The sequence below is a fragment of the Bemisia tabaci genome, chromosome 1, assembly GCF_918797505.1.
Source record: "Bemisia tabaci chromosome 1, PGI_BMITA_v3".
NCBI lineage: Eukaryota > Metazoa > Arthropoda > Insecta > Hemiptera > Aleyrodidae > Bemisia > Bemisia tabaci.
In genome coordinates, this window is record NC_092793.1 from 39880941 (window position 1) to 39902410 (window position 21470).

A 21470-nucleotide genomic window follows, 5' to 3' on the forward strand; every position below is an offset into this window, starting at 1 on the left:
CTTCTGGTTTAAGATGAGTCGCCCTTTTTATGCCATTTTAACCCTAGTCTGCCTGAGCCTCTGAACCAACGAGAAAGCCTGAGCGAGGTCAATTTGACCCCAGCTGAAAATCAATTACTTAGCTATGTTTTTTCAATGTTTTTAGTTAATATCAGTGCACTAACCTTACAGGCCTTAACCATAAAGCATATCTAAGTTTTAAAAAACACGGCGCAGGGTATGCAACCAGTCATTTACGGAATTCCTTACTCAGTCATTTACCGGTCTGCGCCTTTAACTGGCAACAATGTCGGCAGCCATTTTCGATTTGGAGGCTTAATTTCTTGTAGGAGTAAACATCTGATCTCCTATTCGAAATTCTTGACCCAAGAAACTTAATTTTGAACGTATTGTTTGTTATAGCTGCCCTAAATGGCAGTTTCATCCGCAAGACCGGCGGCCATTTTGGGCGCCATCTTTGATTTTAGGGCTTCTTGAGAGCCGCATTGGAAAATGGACCTCATTTTCGGACTCTACGACCCTGAAAACCTAATAATTGATACCTCACAATGCATGTAGACCCGAGTAGGCAAATTAGTACCCGTAAGAGGTATTTTTGGACGCCATCTTGGATTTTGGCCTAAAAATGACCTTTGGGCTATCTTTTGACTGAAAATTCGGATTCTACGATCAAAAATACATAAGAAACGACACCCGACACGACGTATTTGCAAACTTTAACTTTTTTTACCCCAAAACCGCCATTTTGGCCGCCATCTTGAATTTGGGGGGGTTTGTATGAAATTTGAGATGGCCATCATCGATTTTCTTTTTCTAGACATCAAAACGAAGAGATTGATGTATCACACAATATGCCTTCACGAATCTGCACACGGGACATATGTTTTGTTACGTATGCCCCCCGACTAATATAGCCAATATTTTACAAAGAAAATTTGTCTTTTTGATGTATTTATACATTTCAACTGTTTTTTAATGTTAAAGTGTATCCAAGTCAATTCGTAATGATACATTGCACCGGACGGAAACTTTCGGGCCCGCGTAAGCTTAGTGCGTGCGTGCGGCATGTCGCTTAGGCAGTGCAGAGGATGCGCGCGCGTTGCGCTACGGCGCGGCGCGCCCATTTTGCTGCTAGTCTCTCGTTGTGCGCGCCTTTCTCGGGTGTTTTGCGGCTTTAGCGTTGCAGATACGACCAAACGGACGAAATTTTCGCCCTTAAGACCCGTAACTCGGCGTTTGCCATGGGAAAACAGTGTTATCTTATCTAAAAATCTCAAATTTCAACTTTTAAGTATGGATCTGACGTACTCTGTTAAAGTGAAAATGAGAGCTATTTTCGACTATTTAAATTTTTAGCAGTTAGTTAACATGCACATTTGCAACGCAAGGGCTAGGCACAGAAAACTGCTTGGTTAGGGTGTATTTCAACAAATATTTTTGGCGATTAAGATTGGACCTTGAGGTTTCAGAAGATGTTTTCCAATTATCACGAGCAGCAATGAAGGATTAAGGTGCAGGAAGGACACTTTTCAGAATCAGTGATTCAGAATTTCCTTTAGCATTCCATCCCTTAGCAGGTATGGTGCCGACCCATGCTGTGATGTAGGTGTTATTCTTTGAATTTTTTTTATCTTAATAAACTACCCTTATTAACGCATCGAGCCGGTCACGTCAGTGAGTCCGAACAATTTTGTACCTCTGTCAATGGACGGAAGGAGAGAAGAGATAAGAACAGACGAATCGTTTAAATTATTAAAATGCGTGAAATTCTTGAGTAATGTCTTTCGGTGATAGACGCTGTTTAGGCTCTCGCAATCTCTTTAATGAAAGAGTTTCTGCAAACGCAAGAGTCATGCTTGTTGCATCCCGTATTTATGAAGGAAAAAGTAAATGCTCCCGCTCTCCGAACAATTAGTAAGAAGAAATCAGTTTTGTGCGGCTCGTGTATGGAAAGGTCCAAGCGAGTTGCGCTTGTTGCGGAACTCACAGTTGAAGGGGAAAATTCATTAGATATCCTTGTCCGATTTTGTGATTTCAAATTCATTCAAGGGATTTAGGTAATTATGAACCACAAAATCGGTTTTTCGATTTTTCCCATTTTCTTTTTGTTAATGGATTAATTTTCTTTTCTTCTCTTCTTTTTTTGTAAACCCTCGGGTAAGTTTTTGGACATATTAGGTCGTGGTGGACCCTAAAAAATTAAAAGAAGTTTGTACCTATCTAATAGTTAGTTTTATCAACCTTCTTGCAGGATTGAAAGGGAATGTTTTTGGTTCAGATGTAATATTTCAATTTTCTCGACCAGATATTTTACCCGAAAAATGTTTTTGGGTTTTTTTATTGGTATATGAATTTCAGGTTGTCGCATAACGAGGAAACCAGCGACGCAACGCAACGCGATACTGAAGGCGAAAAGTTCAGTGAACGTCAAACGAATTTTAAACACAAAATTTCATTTACTGAGACAATACTTTTTATTCCTAGCTGAAAAGTTCAGTGAACGTAAAAAAAAGTACATTTATTTTTCAGGGTTGCCAGCGACCGGGAAAACCGGAAAAATTCAGGGGAAAAAAATCAACCGGGAAAAGTCAGGGAAAGTCAGGGAATTTCGGTGTTGGTCAGGGAATTTTCTGATTTTTCGTGGAATTAGGCGCGGGCGGTCTCGGGCTCGCGTTGCGGGATCAACTGACTACTGCGTTCGATTGCGGAGGATGGTGGCGCTCTCGCTCGGCTTCGCGAGGAACTACCGGCATTCCGACATTCCGACCATCGCGTCGCGTCGGACCTGCGCGCGCGTGTGAGGGAGGGTGTGTGCGCGTGTGTTTACGTTTGTTCACATAACATAGAAGCTCACAACGAGTTTGCCATCACGCTAACCTTTCTCTTTTACATTGAAAAATTCCTGAACCCTAAATAGTTAAGATATGGCAGCTGACAAATATCTCTCGTAAAAGTTTTGAATTGGATTTTATTTTCTAGAAGTTATGTGATAAATTAGGAATATCCTCTTGAATCTCTGATGCCCTATCGATTGCCCATCAAATTTCAGAAAATGCTTAGAATTAATGAATCAAAATGGTGGCACGGAAGTAGTTATTATTAAAAAATTTTGTTGTAAAAAAATAATGTGTGATAACATTACACCAAAATTTGTGTGCGAAAAGGGCACCTCTCCATTGCAGTTTTTCAGGATCTCTATCAACAATTTATTTTTTTGTAAAAAAGTCACTTAGTAATTTTACTTAAAATTTTTGTTAACAATATTATTAAATTATAAAGCACGTTCAGTAAAATTGTCCTCATGCCACTAGCATTTCTTTGCCTTGAAAGGGATGGAAAGGAAATTCTGAATCACTGATTCTGAAAAGTGTCCTTCCTGCACCTTAATCCTTCATTGCTGCTCGTGATAATTGGAAAACATCTTCTGAAACCTCAAGGTCCAATCTTAATCGCCAAAAATATTTGTTGAAATACACCCTAACCAGGCAGTTTTCTGTGCCTAGCCCTTGCGTTGCAAATGTGCATGTTAACTAACTGCTAAAAATTTAAATAGTCGAAAATAGCTCTCATTTTCACTTTAATAACAGAGTGCGTCAGATCCATACTTAAAAGTCAGGGAAAAATATTGGAAAGTCAGGGAAAAGTCAGGGAATGGAAAAAAATAATTTGGCTGGCAACCCTGAATTTTTTGCACGAGGACGAGAAATTACATCGAAAGTAACACAATACGCCCAGGTCAACAGAGGAGGTGACTCTTTTACGCAGGCATTTTTAAATTCTGTTTTTCATTTCCTTTTTTAAATTGGTACATAACACAGTGCACAGAGGGCAGTACTGTTGCCTCTCACTTTGTGGACGGCCGCAGGGCTGCCGATTCGTCGGCAATTACCCATTTCGTGAGTATTTTGAACTCCGGTGGGTAATTGGTGGGAAATGGGTAATTCGTGGGTAATCCAGGCAACGGTGGGTAACCTGTGGGTAATCCAGGCAACGGTTAATCTGTGGGCATTTCACTAACATCCAACGAAATAACCGTAAGAAATTTCAAATTTGGCAGCAAACGGTGGGTGAACAGTGGATAATCAGTGGGTAAAGTTGAAGCTGGTGGGTGAACGTGGGTAAAGCTGAGGCCGGTGGGTAAAAGTGGGTAAAGCTGGAGTCGGTGGGTAAAGTGTGAGTAAAATTGGAAACGGTGGTTAATCGTGGTCTCAAAAATGGGTAATCGGATCGGCAGCCCTGTGGAGGGGGTGGCCTTCTAGTCCACCACACGAATACATGCGGGTCTTCGTACATTCTAGCATTCATATCTCGGCTCATATCTTTCTTTCTGTTCTTCCTTATTTCTAGTTTTACAACGAAAATCATATTTATTACTTTTATGCGAAAACCTATTACCTTTTACAATTTTATCAAATGACATTATTCCTCAATCAATCAACCTCTCGCGCCCCCTCCTCCGCTCCCGCATTTCCCAGATGCTGGTTCTCGTCGATGAGCATTACCCGCTCTCCCCGCGAGCCGTTCGTTGTTCTAATAACTACTTAGTCAAAGTACATAATCGTCGGACATTCCATCCTTTAACAGATCTCTTCAGTTATTCTATGCATTATAGAATAACGGATTACGCACTTTAACGGTAACATAAATATACAAAACCCAACTTTACCAGGTGAATACAAAACCCAACTTTACCACGTGAATACAAAACCCAACTTTACCGTGTACATACGAAACCCAACTTTACCAAGTACCTACGTACCAAACCCTGAACCATTGTACCTATATCCAAAACCTGATAAAGCGGTCTCATCTGAGGACAATTCACTTGTCGAATGCAGCTAATGCCATTAAAATCGGCCCAGTAGGAAGCTAGAACGAACAGTCACTTACCTGAAATGAAAATTTGAGAAATCTCAGAGGCAAAAGTACAGATACAAACAAAGTAGGTATTCAGGTGGAAATAACCCCTTGTTTTATTAGTGGGTAGTAACTATAGGAAAAATTAAAAAATGTAATTAAAAAGCGCATATTTTTCACCACTTAAGAGTGTAATTTTTCACTACCGACTATAGTTACCCAGATGTAGCATTTTTCGGTGGCCGCATCAAAACTTTCTCATGTCGTTTAGGTTTATATCGAATATGATATTAAAAGAAAAAAGCTATCGTTTAGGAGGATAACATGAGATTTCAGGGTATCATAGTGCAATCCCTAATAGCGCAATTTGGATTAGATATGTTTTGAAACTGTGTCACAGATGAGAAACAACGTCTGTAACACATTCTGTTACACGCATTTTCAATTGCCTCGATTATTACACCCGTTTGAGAGGAAAGGGGAGTAGGAAGAGTTAGTAAAAATAATTATTTCTTGTTTCTACGATCTTAGGTTTGGGTTGCTTCAGTGCATTCCAATCAACAATCTACGAAATCTTTAACGTTCAATCCATCCATAGAACTTGTGCCAACAAAATTCGAACAGTTTAAGCAGATCAATCTAGAGCCGGCCGAGGTCGTAAGTGAAATGCTACTCTTCCTGTGTTATCTTTAAAATTTGGACAGCTAAGTTAAGTAGTATTCCTGAGATAAAATTACCAATAATCCGCCTGCAAGAACGCCTATGCCTTCCAGTATAGTCGCACCGTGTATTTGATTGAAGTCAATCTCTGCACCCGTTAATCCGAACAGTGTGGGCTGCAGAATTTTCCAAATCCCCGAGAAGACAGTTTCAACAGGATTCTAAAACGATTATATATAACATCATAGATGCAATTATTTAAAAAAAAGAACAATAATAATAAAAACGGATGATTAAAAAGACATAATCATTTGAAGAACTAGAACATCGACCCAAGCAACATGTTTCTCATCATGTTACTAAGTATGAGGCATCAAAGTGCAAGAGAGATACTCCGCAGTATTATACTTTTTAATCTAAATAGGGACCAAGCCCTCGACAAAGACCGTAAATAGCATATTATTTTAAGCGGACAAAGGATTTCGATTGACAGTGACTCGATGAAATTGCTATAAGATCATCAACATTTGAGCGGTTAAAATCGCGATTTTATCGCCTGGCAATTTACCTCGATATTTTCGGAATAAAACTCGCGATAAATGGCGATTTAATCTCAATTTTATCGACGAAAATTGATCGTGATTTTATCGAACCAAAAATTGGGACTTGTTGCGATTTAATCGTCAAATATCGCAATTTTTGATGCGATAACATTTCGATTTATTGCCGCCGATATAATCGCGATAACCAACCGATAAAATTGCTATTTATCGCGATCACTACTAGGCACTTGGGTTATTGCACTTGCCTAAGTAGCATTTCTCAACGGAAAAATCGCTATATAGAAATATATAAGTAAAAGTGAATCTAACGTAGCCCAAAATAAATACACTGAAAACACATCTGGGGAAAGAAAGGCTCACACATTCAAAATTAAAACCGAGACGTTTCGTCCAAATTCTCGGACATTTTCAATCGATAAAACAAAGGTCAATAAAATACAGTCGTCTCTCAGACTGGAGTAGCGAGGCACTGACGAGTCAGTCCTCGGACTCAGTGCGGAGTCAGTGCCTCGCTACTCCAGTCTGAGAGACGACTGTATTTTATTGACCTTTGTTTTATCGATTGAAAATGTCCAAGAATTTGGACGAAACGTCTCGGTTTTAATTTTGAATGTGTAAGCCTTTCTTTTCCGTGTATATATATATATATATATATATATATATATATATATATATATATATATATATATATATATATGTGTGTGTGTGTGTGTGTGTGTGTGTGTGTGTGTGTGTGAGGGTGTGTGTGTGTGTAGAGAGAGATGGTGAAACTCCCAAACCACGTATCTCGGTTTACAACGTAGCAGTCTTCCTGTCATAGTATACTTTTCAAATAGAAAACTACTCAACGTCAATTCTTGAGAACTTCCGTGATTTTTCTTCACTGTACGAAGAAAAATCTGTGGAAACTTCCAAAAGTAGGTAATGTTGATTTGGTGTCCTTCAAAAAAATAAAATGGAAGCGGAGATTTTTAGACACCGCGAACGAGATACGTGGTGTGGTAGTTTTACCATCGATATTGCGATTTTATCGGCGATATAAGCGCCAGGATCATCAACATCTGAGCGATTATCCTCGATCTTATTGTGATAAAATCGCGCTTTTATCGCCCGACGATTTAATCTTGATTTTATCGACGAAAATTGATCGCACGATTTCATCGAACCAGAAATTGCGATTTGTAGAGATTTAATCGCCATGTACTGTAATTTTTAATACGATAATATCTCGATGTATTGCCACCGATATAATCACGATAACCAACCGATAAAACCGCTATTCATCGCGATCATTGCTTCTTGGGTGACCTTTTTCCTATTATGTGTTGTTCCTCACAACGTTCAAGCGGTCTCTCGCCCTAAGCACACAGATTCCATGGATGTGAGCCTCCATCACCCTCCTCTGTCAAACTGGGACTGATCGCATCATCTCTCCTATTTTTTTCGTACTTACAAAATATGATACGGTCCAACCTCTTCCTTCCTGTTCTTCATTACACATACATACGCTTCGTTTTCCATGATTCCATTTTGCTTAGTTCTCCAGCGGAGACATCATATAATTTAAGTATGGACTGTATTCGATACATCAAATAGGCGTTCTGTCCCTAAGGTTTTATCGATATCGACTAGTTCAACATGAAAAAGGAGCCTCAAAAGCCAACCGAGTACCTAATCCGTGTTGGAACGGATTTTTGTGATTGATTTTTGATTGTTATTAATACTACATGGAAATGAACAGTGAAATTGTCAAGAATCTCGGCTTTTCTGACTTCAATCCTAAAATGTTTGTTTGAAGTAATTTTTTATTGTTTTGAACCAAACGATACATCAAACCACTATCGAATAAGATCCATTACGTGAATATCCGAATATATAATTTGATGAATGCATCCATCCATTCTTAGATTCATACGCACATATTCAACACTGTATCCTTGATTTTTCCAACAAATGCAGGCTACAAATGCGGCAGTGATGCTGACCAGTGGACCAGCTCCTGGATATCCTAGATGGTGAGCTCCAAGAACTGCAGTCAATCCTCCTGCGCCAACCAAAAAAGCCCGCCGCACGGTGAGAATTTGCTGTAGGTCAAAGAAGAAACATTTTGAGTGCCTTTTTTAAATTTTTATTTTTGGGAAAAAGGAGCTGTTCAGTCGAAAATGATTGCAAAAAATTTCGAAAGCAGGCATACCTAAATCGATGGTTAAACGCGAATGATGCAAATCTAATGTTTAAAATCTCCAATTGAGATTTGTTTTCTTCAAGAAAAACTTACCTACTAAAATGTTTCTTTGAACTTTAGTGTGCTTTTCTTCATTATGAGTGAAGAGGTGGTTCATGGATAATTTTAAGAGAAACTATTAGACAGTTTTCCTTTTTATTATGAAAGATGAGCGGAGACTTACAACTTCGCACTCTCAGATACACATTTTTCGACTTTCGCTATCGAAATACTACCTACACATTTAGCTATTGAATGATGTGGAGCTGCTAGGTATACATATCGACGGTGTACGTCCGCAACCACGTATCTCGATTTGCGACGTCGGAGACTCCCTGTCATACTTTATTTTTGAGAAACTACTCAACCGCAATTCTTCAGAAGTGCCGTGATTTTTCCTGTCAGTGCCTAGAAAATTCTGCGAAAATTACAAGGAATTATGTCGATTTGTTCTCCTTTAAGAAAATAAAATAGGAGTGGAGATTTTCAAACACTGCAAACGAGATACGTATGGTTGCGGACTTACGCCGCCGATAAGTTTATTTGGGAGTATGTTTTGATGTAGGTAGTTGTCATTAGTTTCGTTTCTCTTTACTTTTAGGCAGTAAGTGCTTATCGCCTTCACGATAGACATCAACATAGAGGATATTGTACCTCATTATCTAAGCTTCTGTGTTTCTGTGCGTAGATACAGTGCTTTGCTACTCGCTCTCCATGCTCTGACATCCGCCTGAATCATATTTTCGCTACTCTTTCGACACAATTGTATCAAATTCACATATTCCTGTTATTTTAGCAACGTCGCAATTCGATTCGTATAGTCCTACACAAACTCACAGTACCTACTGTAACTACAGTTTCAATTCCATTCACATTTCACTGCACCATTTTAGAACAAGTTGTTTTAAAATGGTGCAGGTAAAACCCGCTTATATCGTCCTATGCCTATATCGGAAAGAGCTTGATGCAAAAACGGCTTCTATCGCCCCCCCCCCCCTCTGGAATTTCTTCAGACTTTGTCTATTGATTACTCGAACTTGAGCGCTTCTTTTCCCAAATTTTCAGACCTCCAAAAAATTTGGGGGGGGAGCTAGGGGGGGAGCTAGGGGGGAGCTAGGGGGGGGAGCTAGGGGGGGAGCAAGGGGGGAGCTAGGGGGGGAGATAGGGGGGGAGATAGGGGGGAGCTAGGGGGGGGGGGGTCGAAGTTTAAACCTGTGAACCTCGATATCTCTCGAACAAAGAAAGATGTCGAGGTCCAGTTTAGACGAAAAATAGTCTAAAATTGCATACTTTCAGATTCTGAAGGTCGAAATCCTCATATCACATTTTTAGTCACAAGTTGATACATTGCTTTTTTCCAGTTTTTAGGTCTAGAAAATTTCTTTTAAACAAAGAATTTACAGGATTTTGACCTTTAGAATCTTTAAGTATACAATTTTAGACGATTTTTCGTCCAAACCGGACCTCGATATCTTTCTTCGTTCAAGAAATATCGAGGTTTACAGGTTTTGACTTCCACCCCCCGCCCGCTAGCTTCCCCCCAAAATTTTTTGGGGATCTGAAAATTTGAGAAAAGAAGCGCTCAAGTATCAGAATCAATATCAAGTATAAGAATCAATAGACAAAGTCTGAAGAAATTCCGGAGGGGGGGGGGGGGCGAAAAAAGCCGTTTTTGCATCCAGCTCTTTCGGACGGTCCCGTGTTTTTGCCCATAAGAACAATGTAAAAAAAAACCCGTTATACCGAAAATGCATGTAACGGAACCCGCTTGTATCGTAACAAAATTTCGGTCCGAATCCGATATAAACGAGATTTTCTCCCTAAAATTCTGCTCAGAGTTTCAAAACTTACGCTATTTTATCGTCAGCGTTTATTCAAAAAATCAAGATAACGGAAATTAAATGCCATTCCTTACCGGTGGCACACGAATCAGTCACGTGTCTCATATTGCCACGCGAGACGCGACTGATAAAGAATTCAATAGATCGTATTCGATGCATCAAACGGGTGGGATTGAATCGATATCGATTGGTTCAAAACATAAACCACCAACCTGACCTGACCATTCACCAAACCTGACTCACCGTCTCCAAACTGATATGTCAGGTTTGGTGACGTCCAAGAGATGATGTTTTTCATTAATCACTGCGCGAAAAACAAATTGTTATGCATTTAAATGAATTATTTCAATGACTTTGAACGGTGCACAAAATGAAAGGATAACTGAAAAATCACGATGCTCTCTCTATGAACATTCCTTAATTGGATGTAATAAGTCGTAACCGTGTATGATCAGGAATTTAATTACAACATACAACACATTGATTAAATTATTGAAACTCATATCCAGTAACTCATTTTAATGGTAGGTAGCATGTCATTCTGGTGACACTATGACAGTTTGGTGACGCTATGTCAGTTTTGGTGGCGCTCACTTTTTAAGCAATTTTTCGATGACGTCGTATTATAAGCCCATTCTTAAACTTTAAATCACTCCCATACATAGTTATCTTCACAAATAATAGTTTCAGAACAGCATGCATCTGCTTTTATGACACACAGAGAGAAATAATGTAAGTCATTCTTGCAATTTAGGAATAAATTTGGCTTTCTGACTCTTGAATTGTTGTTTTATCGAACGGTGTCTCAATTTTTTTAGTTTTTTCAAGTAGCTATACTTAGCCTAATGCTTTCAATCAGTGCATTGGAATATCACAATTCAGCTGAATTAATTTTTTCAAAGCCAAAACAGTAAGCGCCACCAAACTGACATTAATGGTAGTTTTTTTGACTTCCAAGTCTCATTTCTGTACATAATCGTAAAGATATTGCGATGCACGTAATAATATCCTATAGTATGGAGCTCTAAGATAACAGAAAAGTAGTCTTTCGCTTGATATGGCCAAATAACTTATCAACTTTTTTTCAGAACCATTTTCTCCCATCACCTGAAATCCACCCTCATACCAAGATTCCGCCATTTTCCAGATGAAAAAGGATTGATAAGGGATAAAACTGCATTCATCTCGTTTAATCTAAGTTCATCCTAATTCAGTACCATTCATCCTTGCAGTAACAATGAATTGTATTTTAAATTGATCGAATTTCGAATAAATTAAATGTGTGGAGTTTTATAAATTAAGATTAAGTTTAAAAACATCTTATCACGCATTAGTAGGTTATAGATTATGTTACATTTTTTTTCTTACTGGATCAAGACCCCCTTCACGCTCTTAACTCCTCACCATAAATTGTGCTGAACGCTTATCAAGTGGATTGCCGATCTCTAAAATTAAAAAAAAAGAGTTCGATACTCCTCCTCCCTCCCTCGCATGTTTATGGCTATTTTTAAGTTTATTTTTCCAGGGGATGCCAGAATGCCTGTCTTCCCTACCACCATGTTTTCCTGAGAGTATGGAATATCCCTCACTTCAGAGGTGGTGCCGTGCTTCTCCGCCGAAACAATACATTTTTAAACATTTGAAATTCTACCTATTTTTCCGCATTTCAAGTATTATTGTTACCAGTCTCACCTATGACCTTAATTCTCCCCCCTCCTTTACTCATGTTTCCATCTATTTTTCATTATATTTATGATTCTACATAATGACTGTTCACCTTTTCCCAAGAGGATTAAACTTGATCAATCTTGATAATGTCGTAATGGGGCTGATGAAATACATCGAGATAGGTAAATCATCATAACACCCCTAATCGAGGTTCGTTCTGAATTTTAGTTGTATTTTTGTACTATAGTCCACGCCACGAAAAGTGGCGGGTGAGGGGCGGAGACAGTCGGCCGGTCTAGTCTATCGTTGAAGGGTTGAAGCGCAGGTATTGGCCCAGTCGTTAACCCGTTTCAACTACGGGCCTATACCTGCGCTTCAACCCTTCAACGATAGACTAGACTGGCCGACTGTCTCCACCCCTCACCCGCCACTTTTCGTGGCGTGGACTATAATATCTTTAATTGCGACATTGAATGTTTTGACAATGCATCTGTTTAGGATTTATTTATTTCGAAATAAATAACAATCCGAAGCAGATGCTAAAAATGAGTGTAATGCTAGCATTACACTCGTGAGTGTAGAGCTAGCATAATGTGATTTGCACACAGAATTGCATTATGCTAGCATTACACTAGTTATACACTCTCGAGTATACAGGGTGTTCCAAAAGTCCAGCCCCCCTATCTAACGTTTGGATGGTTCGAGATAGAAAAATGAAACTTTGGGAATATTCCTATCTCAAAGGGGACCATCTTTTTTCTTTTTTTTTGGGGGGGGGGGGGTCAACATTTTTGTCCCCCCTCAGGGAGGAGTGGGGGCCCCCAACTTTTTTTTTCAAATAGCAACCCCTATCTTGTGATACCTCATTCGAAAGAGCATAAAAACTAAGAATTTTACCGCAAACCGCAGATCTATACCTTAATTTTTGACCAGGTTACGATAGGTCAAAGGTCAAATTTGACCTATTTTCAAAAAATCATAACTCCGGTTCAAATTATCGTAAAGAAAAAATGAAACGGGAAAAGAGCTTGATGCAAAAACGGCTTTTTTCGCCCCCTCTCTGGAAGTTCTTCAGACTTTGTCTATTGATTACTCATACTTGAGCGCTTCTTTTCCCAAATTTTCAGACCCCCAAAAAATTTTGGGGGGGGAGCTAGGGGGAGTGGAAGTCAAAACCTGTGAACCTCAATATCTCTTGAACAAAGAAAGATGTCGAGGTCCGGTTTGGACGAAAAATCGTTTAAAATTGCATACTTTAAGATTCTAAAGGTCGAAATCCCGATATCACATTTTTAAGTCAACATCTGTGCTTTTTTCCAGTTTTTAGGTCTAGAAAATTTCTTTTAAACGAAGAATTTACAAAGATCTCAATTTTTTATTTGAACCAAAACCAGTTTTTTAAATTATTCGTCTTTTCCCGCATCCAACGTTTTTAAAATTGCAGCTTCGGACAGGACCACTGAGCGGCCGGTCGGCGCTCAGTGGGCCTCTAAAATAGCGCTACGGAGCTGTAATTTTAAAAACGTGAATTTTTTGGAAGTATCGGTAATTCCTGAACTCAGCGACCCTCAAGACTCCCTAATAAAGCATTTTGCTCAGTTTGAACATTCAATCTGATCTAATAACAGTCAAATCCGACTTTTTTGCGCGCGAAAATCGGTCGGCGCGCGTTGAGCGGAAACTTCAATCGATCATAACTCCGGAACCGTTTGGTTCCCCAGCTTAATGGACCACTCGTTGGATGCGGGAAAAGACGAACAATTTAAAAAACTGGTTTTGGTTCAAATAAAAAATTGAGATCTTTGTAAATTCTTCGTTTAAAAGAAATTTTCTAGACCTAAAGACTGGAAAAAAGCACAGATGTTGACTTAAAAATGTGATATCGGGATTTCGACCTTTAGAATCTTAAAGTATGCAATTTTAAACGATTTTTCGTCCAAACCGGACCTCGACACCTTTCTTTGTTCAAGAGATATTGAGGTTCACAGGTTTTGACTTCCACTCCCCCTAGCTCCCCCCCAAAATTTTTTGGGGGTCTGAAAATTTGGGAAAAGAAGCGCTCAAGTATGAGTAATCAATAGACAAAGTCTGAAGAAATTCCGGAGGGGGGGGGGGCGAAAAAAGCCGTTTTTGCATCAAGCTCTTTATCAAATTGTGTTCGCTTTTATAAGTAAAAATTGCAGAAATCACCTCGAACTAATTTTAAGGGGGGTTCGGACCCCAAAATACGTCAATTCAAAGGTCATTCAATTTTCCCGCGAAATAAGCCAATTTCCCCTGGATTTGCCACCACATTATCTCAACAAGGTCAAAATTAGTGCAACATTACGTTGACAAGTCCCCAAAGGACGACGGACCGGTCTTATGGGAAAAGTGGGCCCGGTTAAATCGGCTGGCGTTTTGATATGTTGTAGGTCTTAACCTACTGATCAAAAGTGTCAATGGGCATTTCTCCCTATCTCGAAGTTTTACCCCCCATTTTGGGGGTCAAAGTTGCCAATTCGGCGTATAATTGGCAGTTTTGACACCCGGGTTTATTGGTCGCCTATGAGATTCTTTGATGGTTTCTTGAGTCTTTTGTATCCTCTGAATAGGCGAGAGACCATCCGAACTCAAAAACTGACAATTTTGCCTTATGGGTAAGGGGGGGGGGGGTGTTCACGCCACCGATTTCAGAGTCGGCGAGCCGTATTAAACCGATTCTTTCGCCATGTTTTGGAGAATTTTTTATGCAAATGATTGCGACTGCATCTTGAAAGGTCGACTAAGATGCAGCTCAGAATATACCCCCGGGCGGGGGGGGGGGGGGGGGGTGCGACCGAACTCGAGCAGCGTAACTGGCTTGCGCGGGTCGGATCAAACCGATCCTTCTATTATGTTTTGGAGAACTTTTTTGCAAGCGACTCAGGCTGCTTCTTGAAAGGTCTACTAAGATGCAGCTCAAAATATACCGCCGCCCCCCGGGGGGGGGGGGGGAGGCGAAAACTGGGCCAAAAAGCCGACCGAACTCGGGCAGCGAAAGTTGCCCGAGTTTGATTGTTGATCGGTTGATGAGTTGATAGGTTGACCGATGATTTTGTCATGTTTTGGAGTTTTTTTTTTTTTATCCCAATGAAACAGACTGCATTTCGGAAGGTCGACTGAGATGGAGCACGGAATATGCTGTATGAGAAAGGAGGCTTCTCAATCCGTACCCTCCCTCGCAATAGGATCTCTCAGCATAGGTCAGTGTGGCACTGACACTAGTAGAGTGACACTTTTGAATGTGGCTAGGACGATTAAAACTTCATACCGTTTAACGCATCATTCAATTTTCAGCATATCCTGATGCATTTCAGAATTTCGACGAGGGGAGGGGTTATTTGCTTTTGAAAAGAAAAAAAATTAAAAAGAAGAAGTACATGACCTTGTTTTTTTCTTAGATTTTCTGATTACGTAAAAAAATCTCAGCGAACTCGCCTCACTTTCTGCACTGAGAGCTTCCAGGATTTGATCCATTACTTATGCAGCTCCAGTAGAAAGAATGAAAAACCCAGAACTCGTCAAATACCTTCAGAACTGATTGCATTGCATATATTGCCTTTTTGCGAATGCTTTGCTTTCTTCCTTGCCTTTCTTGACATTCTACAAAACTGTTTAATGCTCGATAATAATGTGCGATTTCATTTAAAAAATCACCTAGATGATATATTTCTGAAATCAACCGACGTTATATACGTCTCAGCCGTAGGAATCATCTGCACCATTAGCTTTTTGCTTATAGAAATATTGGGCTCAGTTGGAAATGCGTGTCAGCTAAAACGACCCTCGGCATTATGTATGAGTGATGGTGGTGGTAAAAAATGCCACTATACTAGTGTCAGTGCCACACTGACCTATGCTGAGAGATCCTATTGCGAGGGAGGATGCGGATTGAGAAACCTCCTTCCTCATACAGCATATTCCGTGCTCCATCTCAGTCGACACTTCGAAATGCAGTCTGTTTCATTGGGATGGAAAAAAAACTCCAAAACATGACAAAATCATCGGTTTGATGCAACTCGCGAGAGCTAGTTTCGCTGCCCGAGTTCAGTCGGCTTTTCGGCCCAGTTTTCGCCTCCCCCCCCCCCCCCGGGGGGGCGGCGGTATATTTTGAGCTGCATCTTAGTAGACCTTTCAAGAAGCAGCCTGAGTCGCTTGCAAAAAAGTTCTCCAAAACATAATAGAAGGATCGGTTTGATCCGACCCGCGCAAGCCAGTTACGCTGCTCGAGTTCGGTCGCACCCCCCCCCCCCCCCCCGCCCGGGGGTATATTCTGAGCTGCATCTTAGTCGACCTTTCAAGATGCAGTCGCAATCATTTGCATAAAAAATTCTCCAAAACATGGCGAAAGAATCGGTTTAATACGGCTCGCCGACTCTGAAATCGGTGGCGTGAACACCCCCCCCCCCCTTACCCATAAGGCAAAATTGTCAGTTTTTGAGTTCGGATGGTCTCTAGCCTATTCAGAGGATACAAAAGACTCAAGAAACCATCAAAGAATCTCATAGGCGACCAATAAACCCGGGTGTCAAAACTGCCAATTATACGCCGAATTGGCAACTTTGACCCCCAAAATGGGGGGTAAAACTTCGAGATAGGGAGAAATGCCCAGTGACACTTTTGTTCAGTAGGTTAAGACCTACAACATATCAAAACGCCAGCCGATTTAACCGGGCCCACTTTTCCCATAAGACCGGTCCGTCGTCCTTTCGGAAAAAGTTCAAAAAACGAAATTTAAACTGTCAAATTTAATCACCTTAAATTTCGTTTTTCTGAACTTTTTCCGAAATTTGGGGACTTACACTCACGAGTACATAGCTAGCATTAAACTAGCTATACACTCACGAGTGTACCTAATGCTCACATTGTGACGGTAATTTTTCCGTCACTTAAGTTTCGAATAAGTAATCACCTAGGAAATTTTGTTTAATTTTAAACCGTGCCGAGATTTAATCATATGTAAAAATTTCGATGGCTACAGCTGCCGCAAGTGATTGCGACAGTGGCGCATTCTGTAGGAACGGCGAAGTACCGCAGTACACCGGTCGGCCGCCGCGCGCCACTCGAGTGCTCTCGCAGAGCGATCTGGAACCTCTTGCACCCGACTACCCAGCTGTTTAGCGTGTGTGCGGTGGCTCAGTCGCTCAAACTTTTAAGAAAAAGTCAATTATTTATTATTTTAGCTTAATTAATTAATTGTTTTCACCAAATTGATTAAAGAAAGTCGTGAAGCTAATTTAGGCAAGTAGTTTGATGTAAGGAAAAGATTATTTAATTGTATATTTAATTTATTGGAGTCGAATGAAGTTGGTCGACGCGCGCGGAAGCTAGATGAAATGAATTTGATCGGGTCCCGACCGGTACATCAACGCGGCTATCCGACGAACGTAGGTTAGACGCAGAGTTCTTCATTTTTTTCGGATCCTTTCGTTTGCAAAACTGTGCACGTAATGAGTAGCACGCTTTCAAATGAAAGTATGACTTCTCGCTGTAATTACTTACTTGTGTGACGCATCCATTTTCGGATAGCTCCTATAGTAACTAATTACACGATACACGAGCTTTCTATTATTAATTTCGAAATGTATTTCTGTTTTGTCGACATTTATTTAGGAACAAACTGAGTTTAATTGATTTTTTTTTAGACAAATAAAATCTCTTATAGCGTGTCAGATTCCAAGAGTGCACGTGGTGAGTAGCACCTGGAACTTTGGTCGCTATTTGAATTTATTTTGAAAGTATTTATTTTGAATCCTAAATCTACTATTCAAGATTGAGTGCACGTGGTGAGTAGCTTCGGTTGTGTGGGAGATTTATAGTCAAATAAATAATCAAAAGTTCGAAAACATAAATGTCTCTTCCACCGTTCCTTTCAAAGTATTTTAAAAGTCAATCCGATCAACTCATTCGTCTTCAACCATCCTAATTTTGATTTCGCATTTAGTTTATTTATTTATTTTTTTTTTGAGAATTTTAAGTTTGTAATTGTGTTTAAGAAATAGTTTTCTTTTCTCGTCAATAAAAATTGACTCTAGTATGTTCAAATTTGCTCTCATTATTCCTTCCTGCCAATCCTGTCCTCATCTCAGGAAAATCACCTCATTATATTTTTGTTTACGCACTTCAAGTGTGCTGGCGCCCGAACCCAGGCGTCCCGACGAGCATCTGGCACCCTAAATTTGTGGCTTGATCAGCTGAAGCTCGATCCTTTCCAGAAGGCTTGCTTTCTGACGATCAGGATCGTACGAGTTCTCACTTTTCCTCGCCACAACATGACACTGGCATTATATTAATTCTACACTCAGGAGTGTTATCTTGACACTGCACTAATTATGTGCGCATTAGTATTATGCTAGCTAGCACATCCCTAAATAACAATACGCTGCCGTCCTTAAAAGGACGGCCCCGCGGGGGTGGCGCGGCGCTGGGGCCGAGGAGAGAGGGCGGGGACGCCCTACGCCCTTGCTCTACGGCGAGACTTTCGCTGTGTTCATCCTTGTTAATGGTACCATTGCAACCATTGCCGAGATAGATTTCTCGGGTATGCCCTAGTATATATTGATATGAGGCTGTGAAAAAGAGAGCGCAACTTTTAACCGCTTCAAACTTATCAAATATAAATATTAAAAGAAAATTGAAATCTCTAGAAGTAAATCATTAACACCTTAATGAGTGAGAAGAATAACGAGACAAAAACCATTCATCCGAGGCAGGCTTGGGCCTAGAGAAAACGGGAATCGCACATTGAAGAGTACGGCGCCATCTGGTGGCCGTGACTGCTGAACACTCATCACACAGTTATACACTCATTAATGTAATGCTAACATTACACTGGCACTGAACCAGTTATACACTCGGCAGTATAAAGCTGAAAAAATTCTTGTTTCCGTATTGATGTCATTTGATGTCAATTGTATGCTCATGAAATAATGGGATGATCGTTCGTACATTAATGTATAGAGTGCTATTATAATTTAGATAAGGATTAAAGTTTAGTCCTATATTGAGAGAAATTTCGTGTTTTATTGCAATGTGTATATGCACGCTGATGTTTTCTAAATACATGGAATTTTAAATTGTAATTTTTTTTGTTCACAATGCCTTTTTTCCAATGAGAAAATAAAACAATAAAACACTTCTTTACTTCATATTTCTGCTAACAATTATATTTAAAGGAAAATGGTAGAGTGTTGGTCTTACTGACAGTTCCTTTAATTTGAGGATTACCTTCATTCTTGCGAAGAAGTCATTTTCTTAACATCCTTGTACAATGAGCCTTTGCTTTTTTAGTTTTATTTTATGCCTATTTTTTTAATGCCTCAGCATTCTCCTTGGTAGTAACAGAAAAATAAAAAAAAGTAAATTTAGTGAAAGCACTCATTTTCCCTAAAATTTCAGGATGAACTTTATTTACAGGTGTCATTGCAAGATTTGAAAAATACCTACATAATTGACTTCCTCAAGGAAGCTGATCAGTGTCATTATCATTGACTTTCTCAATAATGCTGGGAAAGTATTATTAAATTCGCGAAGAGGACCTTAGAGGGCGTGAAACGTCGTTGGGGGTTTGGGTTGCGTTGCGGTCAGGGGGCGCACCCCCTATTTATTAATATGAACCTATAATTTAATGTCAATACATAACCTATTGTACAACACTACCCCATACATAACCCCTAAGTAGTATAACACTTTGGCATAGAAAAATAAATAGCTTCGCTAGCTTCGTCAGCTAGTTATTATTCTATACCTCTGGATTGTAATAGGTACCTACCCGATCAACTTAATGCTGACATAAAACTCGTATATGCTTAGCATTACACTTTTGAGTGTAATACTCGTTTATTGCTGACTAAGATAATGCTAAAATATAACTCGTACATGATTAGCATTACACTGCTGACTATAATACTAGTATAATGCTGACCACCTTAATGCTAACATACAACTCGTATATGGTTAACATTACACTGCTGAGTATAGTACTAGTATAATGCTGACCACCTTAATGGTAACATATAACTCGTATATGGTTAGCATTACACTGCTGAGTGTAATACTAATACAGGGTGATCCAAAAGTCCCTTCCACCCCCTCTAACTTTTTACCTAATTGAGGTAAAGATTTGAAACTTGGGGGATATTCCTGGGTCAAAGGGAGCTACTTTTTGGCCCCCCTAAAATTTCCAAGGGGGCCCCCCTTGGGGGGGGGCAACGGACCCCAACTTTTAATTTTCAAATGGGAAGACCCCCTTTGTGATAGCTCGTTCGAAAGAGCATAAAAAAAGAAAACTTTTCGCGCAAACCCGAAGTCAATATCTCAAACCGTTTCAAAATGGCGGCCGGTTAAAGTTCAAAATGGTCGAAAATTCACACCGGTTATTTGTCGATGTATTTGCGCGAAAATCGGTATGAAGGGGTATTTTGACACGAGAAAAACGAATTTGAAGTTAGATTTTCAAAAAATCGAAATTTCCAAAATGGCCGCCGGTTAAAGTTTAAGATGGCCGAAAATTGTCACCTCGGTTTTTTGCTGATGGATTTGCCTAAAACTTGGAATTTGAGAGTATTTTGGCATTAGATAAACACATTTGAACTTAGATTTCTACAAAAATCAATTTTTGGTCATTTTGAACTTTAACCGGCGGCCATTTTGAAAATTTCGGTTTTTTTAAAATCTAACGTCAAATTCGTTTTTCTCGTGTCAAAATACCCGTACACACCGATTTTCGCGCAATTCCATCGACAAATAACCGGTGTGAATTTTCGGCCATTTTGAACTTTAACCGGCCGCCATTTTGAAACGGTTTGAGATTTTGACTTCGGGTTTGCGCGAAAAGTTTTTTTTTATGTTCTTTCGAACGAGCTATCGCAAAGGGGGTCTTCCTATTTGGCAATTATAAGTTGGGGTCCGTTGCCCCCCAAGGGGGGCCCCCTTGAAAATTTTAGGGGGGCCAAAAAGTAGCTCCCTTTGACCTAGGATTATCCTCCAAGTTTCAAATCTTCACCTCAATTAGGTAAAAAGTTAGAGGGGGTGGAAGGGACTTTTGGATCACCCTGTATAATGCTGACCAACTTAATTCTAACATATAACATACATATGGCTAGGATATAATCATTTAGTGTATCACTAACGTACCTAATTCTCACATATTGCTGGTATAGTACCGACATATTGCTAACATTACGTTACTCGATATTATGCTTGAAAACGTAATACTAGCACATTGCTATCAATATGCTGACATCACACTCATTTTTAGCAGGGTTTATTTATAATGGGGTGAGGGGGGAGGGTGGCGGATCCGGATGAAATGAGACGCAACTCGGAACATTGGGATCGAATTGAATATTTGCATAACAACCGAGATAAAACGGTATAGACTGAAGGAGGTGGGAGAAATGGTGTTAAGATGGGGTAAATAAGCAAGGGGATGTAAGTGGAATAGCGGTATCATCGTAAAATTTCCCCGTAACTCGGAACGCATTTAAAAAATAGCATTTTACCAAACAGGAAAGATTACATTAACGCCATTTCAGTTCGCCTTAAATTTCAAGGTAGGCAACACGTGTCCACGTGGTTGAATAGCGGGATTGTCTCCGTGAAATGACAGTTTGCCTTCAATTATTAGTGTTGGCA

The 21470-nt window shown here is 39.8% G+C and overlaps 1 protein-coding gene across 7 annotated transcripts in view; it reads right to left on the reverse strand.

Moving 5' to 3' along the window:
• The window catches only part of LOC109041701 (sodium/hydrogen exchanger 9B2), a 198516-nt gene that overhangs the window by 34930 nt on the left and 142116 nt on the right, over positions 1 to 21470 (reverse strand). For 6 of the 7 annotated variants that reach the window (XM_072300946.1, XM_072300929.1, XM_072300943.1 and 3 more), the window contains 2 exons: positions 8000 to 8164; positions 5595 to 5738 (listed from right to left, as the gene is read on the reverse strand). In XM_072300946.1, coding sequence (XP_072157047.1) covers positions 5595 to 5738; positions 8000 to 8164 — 309 coding nt within the window. Of the gene's footprint in view, positions 1 to 4505; positions 4891 to 5594; positions 5739 to 7999; positions 8165 to 21470 lie in introns of those variants that run through there. The other variant, XM_072300949.1, reaches the window with a different exon arrangement.